Below are 6,000 nucleotides of genomic sequence, written 5' to 3'. Positions count from 1 at the left end.
CCCCCCCCCCCCCCCCCCTGGAAAACCTTTGTAAATTTTGAAAACATATGCACATAGTATCTATTCTACATAAAAAAATTACTATTGTTATTTAACTAATTTCGCTAAAAATTAACATCAAAAGTCTAAATGTATGATTTAAGGTATATGCAAGAAAAAATTCTCAATTTTCCATTTTCCCATGTCTCAATTTTCTGTCCTTATGTCTTACATGATAATTACATATATAACTGTAGCTCAGTGGAAATAAGTCCTTCATTAGCGGAGATACAAAGACAAACTGTTGGAGAGGTTCGTAGTCACCAATCAAAATTCAGCGTAGAATGTCGTGATGCTGCTGACTTAAGTGGATGGGGTATGTTTTCGTACATTTCCCTAAACTATTCCTTTCAAGTGCTGTCAATCATTTGCATACTTTTGTCTTGGGCGGTGTGTGGATGGATGGATGGGTGGGGGGTAGCATCAAGTTTGAAGAGTTATATGGATGAATGAATGGGTGAAAGTTCTCACATGGTGTCTAAGCAATTATTTCTTTTGTGCCGGAGAGAACACCCAGGTGTGGGATGAGAAAGGAGAACAGATTCCAATGTAGATACAAGTGTTTAAACTGTGTTCTTCGTTTTTCCTCGTACCCAGCAGCTGACTATCTATAATGGGTAGTGGGTTGGTACTTTTTGTTTCTCCTTTATTTAAATATGTCCTCTGCGTTTATGATTCTACAATATAGTTTTAATATTAACCATTGCCTTCCTCCTATCACAGGAGAAGTGAAGGAGCAGCCGTGTTGGGTAATTATGCTTGAGGTATATCTCGTCTTTAGCTCTCGTAGATCTTCACAAAGTTTACATTCTTTCAAAATTTGAACAAGCAAAAGGTCATAGATTCCTTTTCCACATTTATGTGTATTTCAGGGACCACCTCAACCCCCATATTTCCGTTGAATAGATGTTGATCGATATATTCACTTTTTGGTTCTTAAAATTAGCACTAATCGATCTTGCAAATGAGCATGTGAAGGAGGAGGTCGAACATGAAAAACTGAATGCACGCTTGATTTTAAAATTAGGGATAGAGAGTTAAAGATCAACTACTTGTGGAAAATTTGAAATTGCTGATCCTTTAATTGGAAGAGTTTGATTACATATACATAGAAGATGGGCACAGGGATTGAGTTGTTTTTGTTGATATAGTACATCGTTGTTGTGTTTCCTCAATTGTTGCTCATTGTTGCTCATTGTTTCATCACTCAATCATGAATCATAATCTTGTAACAAATTTTCACCGAAGACTTTGTTGAGAATGTGAATTTTTATCTTCAAGCGGTTTCTAACTTTCTTTTGATTTTGAGTCAATTTTATGTTTCATTGACCAATTAAATTGTTGATTTCTCACAGGTACTAGACAATCTTCCTCATGATCTTATTTACTCAGAAAATCAGGTTTCCTCATGGATGGAAGTATGGGTAGAAAAGCAACTTGAGAGGTATGCGTTATTATTCATGCCTGCCTGCATTTAGTTCTTGCTACGTTGTCCTAAAAGAGGAGATCGTATGTTAGACTATTGGTTCACTTATTTCATCTGTATGTGATATGGTTAAATACTTAAAAGAAACAAGGGTGTTCTGTTAACAAGTTCAACTTTAATTACCGGCCCATAGTCATTTTCTGCCCACCAGCATCGTTGGGCCTCACATCCAAAAGGGAAAAAAAAAAAAACATGTTCACAGATTTGGCCAGGGTTGAAGCAGCTTGCTTCCGGGCTCCATTTTTAAAACTGTAGTCATCAACAAGCACTGTGTATATAAGAAGCTTCTCTGTGATATGTTGCCTAGCAAGATGTTTGGCTTATTTTTACTTGTGACGATTTTTTGGAGTCGTTACCGATCCTGCTTCTCTATGGCTGCAGGGAATCGCTTGTGGAATTATATAAACCATTGCAAGACCCTCTTATTAAGCGATGTGTAGAGATTGTGAATTTCAATGAAAATGACCAGGCCAAAAGCAGTTTACTATCAAAAGCAAAAGGCGTTTGGTCTAGAGCGTTTCCAAAACCCAGAAAATGTTGGCTACCAACTGGTTGCTTGGTGAGAAACCACTTCATTTATCCTGTCCCCCTCCCTCTCCCTAGATTTCACCAACTCTAGTGTTGTACTGGTTGTGCAGAATCTACTCGAAGTGTTGCATCGTGTGCTACCAAAGATGTCATTAATTGCTTCGGATTTTAGTTACTTACCTGATGTGAGGATAGCTGGTGAAAGAGCACCGTTAGTTTCAACCAAGGTATGTTCTTTCTTCTAGTTGACGAGGTTTGAGAATCCTGTATCTTCTGGATGATAGATTTGTACTAAAATCAGATAATAGTAATAAAACGAACATTATTTTTTGTCCGAGAATGAGTACATAAAATGATTGTAGTTTCAATTTTTTACGTTGTAATGTGCGGTGTGCAGGCACATGGAAGCAGCTCAGACTATGAAAGCTATCTGGATGCAAAGGTACGCAAGCCTGGAGTCGAGAAACTTAAAACTAGATTCAAATTTCTATCTTTCCCTTATCATTAGAATCCTCTTATTGCATAACTTGAAGAGGTTTTGAAGTGAGACACCGGCTGTTGCCTTCTCATTTTCTAGTGAGTGTTGCTATTTCCACCTTGAAAAAGTACTAAAATGGTCGATCTGCAGGGTGATGCTGACATCTTTTTCCCCACAGACTTCCTATTATTGGAACAGATTGATCATTATTGTTCTGGATGGTTGAAATTACATGGAGATAAGCCAAAGACGGGGAAAAAGAGGCGAACAATAATTGTAAGTTGCACACTCTCTGACATGCTATTCGTCAAAACTAAATGCCGCTTGATTCTTGTAAACTTGCTCACTCTGATGCTGAGGGATAAATAGCCTCAGATTCTAAATGAAGATCAAGATGAATAATTTTTGTTTCCGATTTCTTCCTAATTTGAACTGAATTACTAAGTTAGGTATTATTATAATGTAAGAATTATGTTGACTATTATTGCATGATGAGTTTGATTTCACTGTCAATTTCCTCTGTTGCCAATGCTGAAGTTTTGTTTGCCCCATCCCCATTTTGGTGACAGCTTGACACATCGTCGTTCATGGAAGAGTTCGGATTGCCATCAAAGACGAGATTGAAGGATGGATACAATCCCCTTCTAGATGACTTCAAGAACACGAAATTTTATCTGAGTGTTCCAACACACAACATCAAGTAGGCAGGGAGGGAGCTTCCAACAATTGTGAGCTGAAAATTTTGATTTCTTTCTTTGTTTTTGTCGTGTATTGTGTGCATTAGAAATCCCGAACACAGAATTTCTTTAGAGGTAGAACAGATTCAGAATAGATGGTTGGGACTGGATGGAGATGATCATTGAGTCGCCTGTGAAGGTAAATGGTTACAGTGGCAGAAAACTGGTTAGGAAGTTTTCTATCGACAGCATCGTTGTGGTAATGATCGAAATGCTGGAGAAATCATTACCAGGATGCATGAAAGAGGTCATAACATCTACACGAAAATATTGTTCTTTTGATTTACGGAAACTGAATATGGGAAAATAAAGGGCAATGACTGCGGCCGTCGTTGACCTACATTCTTACCCTGACCTCTAAATTCAGTTCTTTTATGCCGTTTGATGCAATGACTTGTATTGATTTTTAAATAATGGGGAAAGACAATGACATTATTTGAATCTATCTTTACTTCTTGGTAGATTCTAATTTGAATGATAGATATGCCTCAATATGCAAAACCAAATCCATTTTGATGGACGCATTTAACTCGTAGATTCTCCAAGTTTTCACTAAAAATTCTGGCATCATATAAATAAATGAAAATTCTCCTTAATCTTTCTAGATTCATTTTTTAATTCATCTCAAATTAATAAATACATTATATATTAATCTCAATAGATTAACATTAGGGATATTTGTAACAAGATCATTATTGTAATTAATTTCCCAAGTAAAAGTAACTTAGTTTCAATGAGGACGAAATCCATTGCAGTAGGTAGAATAAGGAATAACAAGTGATTCCCCAAAATTTAACTAATTTCAAAATCCGAAGAAAAAGGAAAGGAAAACAAAATGGTACTGAAAAAGAAAATGCAAAATGCAAATTCAACTGCAACTCCATTCTCCCATAACATTAGGCATTCTCAACTAAACACAACCTCGCAACAAACTAGTATTTAATTGGGGCTATTACTTGCAACTGGAGACCGAGCTTCTCATCTGCAACCTTCTCAGCTTTGACCCTTAACTTAGTCAACTGCTTCTTCTTCTCGTATGCTGCTTGAGCCCTCTCCTTCCTCTTCCTTTCAAGCTCCTGAGGGAACGAAAAAATAAATCAGCGTTACCCGACATAGAATGGTTTTAAAAATAGGCAAAAGCATCATCTATTCACTTCATCAACATGAAAATCAATGGAACATGACCAATTGCGATAGTTGGAAATGGGGGAGGTTTGAAGAAAACGGAAAATTTTCTATTACTACAATAGTACATTTCCATTCAAACATTTGACAGGTCATTAGATGATAGATTACTATACTTAATGGACCCCATATCATTCATAAATCCTACTTTAATGACAAAGATGAATGAAGGAATTTATCCAATGATAAATCAGGTAAGATTGGGAATGTTGATTGGATAGGTTGGAAAATAGAATATAGAAACAATATGGAATGGTATGGATTCATCAATCTTAATCCTTACCTTGATAGTGTCATAGTGATTCCATCCCACTTCTGATGAGAGTCTGCCCAACAAGCAGTATTTGTGTCCAGCTTGAAGTCTCAAAACCCTAATATCCAATATAGAGACACATCAATACAGAAAACCAGTACATAAAAGGGTTTACTTGCATTGTTTCATTTATTACTTTTGCATCTAAGAATTTGAATTCATAGCTAGGATTAATAAGTAAACAAACGGAACTCATTATTGCCAACTGGCACCATAAAAGAGATCATCCTCAAACTCACTTGAGAGCGTCGGGGATGACCATCCTCTTCATCTTATCATAGGGAGGAGGAACACCTTCATATGCCTTCAAACGAGCAAGAGCTGCAGCTCCACGCTTTGTCTTGTGTGGGATCATCCTAAGAAACACACAAACAGTAACCATATAAGCTACCAACCTATCCAGCACATACATTTTGGGCTGAAAACAGATAAAGGACGAATCCAAACCCTTAACCTAAAGCAAAGAAGTTAAAGGCACAAGTTCCCTCGAGGAAATGGAAATATGGCATATGAGTTAACAGTTTGTATATGGCATCCATAAGCCTAACAGTTTGCCAACCAAACAGTAGTAAGCCATAAATACAAAGACAATCACTCTACATCATAATACAGCCTTTCACTAACAATTTTGTTCCTAACCTAACCAGGTACAAACTAAACAAATAACTCAAATACCAAAGAAATCATAAATGTATGTTGCTGCTCTCATGACCGATTTCCAGACCTAAATAAATCGTAGTAAATCGCATTCAAACAATACAAAGACAAATCGAACACACACTTTCATCTCAATCTAACTAAGAACAATCAGGAAAAAACAATGCGACAACAGACATTACCCACGGATTGTTCGCCATATGATCTTGGCAGGAGCACGGAAGTGAATAGGGCCATGAGAGGGCTTCGTATTCATACGCTTCCTCAAGAACCTCATGTACTTCATTTTCTGGCGAACCAATCCTCCAGAGATGCAAATTTCTTCACATCGGACGAGGACCACCTTCTGGCCATTGAGAAGCTCCTTGGCCACAATCGAAGCCAGCCTCCCGAGCATGTGGTGCCTTGCGTCAATGACGACGCGCTTCGCGCAGATTCCAGAACCCGACACCATGTTTGGTTCAGCGGCTACTCTCTCAGTCTCTACAAGCAACTAGGGTTTAGGGAGAAAGATATGCTTCGAGTGAAAGATTTCGATATGTATATGCGATTTAGATTTGATGGGCTGGGCCTGGCC

General features: G+C 37.7%; 2 protein-coding genes across 3 annotated transcripts in view; one reads left to right on the top strand and one right to left on the bottom strand.

Annotated features, from left to right (window-relative positions):
- The window catches only part of LOC111479709, an 8,276-nt gene extending 4,528 nt beyond the window's left edge, over positions 1-3,748 (top strand). For both annotated transcript variants that reach the window (XM_023124522.1, XM_023124523.1), the window contains 8 exons: positions 237-355; positions 763-803; positions 1,395-1,483; positions 1,907-2,084; positions 2,164-2,280; positions 2,451-2,495; positions 2,682-2,807; positions 3,101-3,748. In XM_023124522.1, the coding sequence (XP_022980290.1) occupies positions 237-355; positions 763-803; positions 1,395-1,483; positions 1,907-2,084; positions 2,164-2,280; positions 2,451-2,495; positions 2,682-2,807; positions 3,101-3,235 (850 nt within the window). In that variant the 3' untranslated portion in view covers positions 3,236-3,748. The remainder of the gene's footprint in view (positions 1-236; positions 356-762; positions 804-1,394; positions 1,484-1,906; positions 2,085-2,163; positions 2,281-2,450; positions 2,496-2,681; positions 2,808-3,100) is intronic.
- Positions 3,749-4,003: 255 nt separating this feature from the next.
- LOC111479788 (60S ribosomal protein L13a-4-like) lies at positions 4,004-5,930 on the bottom strand. Its single transcript, XM_023124646.1, has 4 exons — positions 5,606-5,930; positions 5,006-5,122; positions 4,737-4,824; positions 4,004-4,344 (listed from the first exon to the last, which is right to left on the bottom strand). Exons 1-4 carry the CDS (start codon positions 5,875-5,877, stop codon positions 4,201-4,203), a joined length of 621 nt encoding a protein of 206 aa, XP_022980414.1. The 5' UTR covers positions 5,878-5,930; the 3' UTR covers positions 4,004-4,200.
- Between the last annotated feature and the right edge of the window lie 70 nt (positions 5,931-6,000).

Source organism: Cucurbita maxima, unplaced genomic scaffold, assembly GCF_002738345.1.
Source record: "Cucurbita maxima cultivar Rimu unplaced genomic scaffold, Cmax_1.0 Cma_Scf00005, whole genome shotgun sequence".
Lineage (NCBI taxonomy): Eukaryota > Viridiplantae > Streptophyta > Magnoliopsida > Cucurbitales > Cucurbitaceae > Cucurbita > Cucurbita maxima.
This window is presented reverse-complemented; position numbering and strand designations above follow the sequence as displayed.

Bases quoted from the DNA above. Each gene is read 5' to 3' on its own strand.
- LOC111479788 (XM_023124646.1), bottom strand. From the start codon at position 5,877: ATGGTGTCGGGTTCTGGAATCTGCGCGAAGCGCGTCGTCATTGACGCA. The intron at 5,123-5,605 runs GTAATGTCTGTT...TGTGTTTCTTAG, and splicing joins ATATGGCGAACAATCCGTGG to GATGATCCCACACAAGACAA. The intron at 4,825-5,005 runs GTGAGTTTGAGG...ATTGGATATTAG, and splicing joins GTCATCCCCGACGCTCTCAA to GGTTTTGAGACTTCAAGCTG.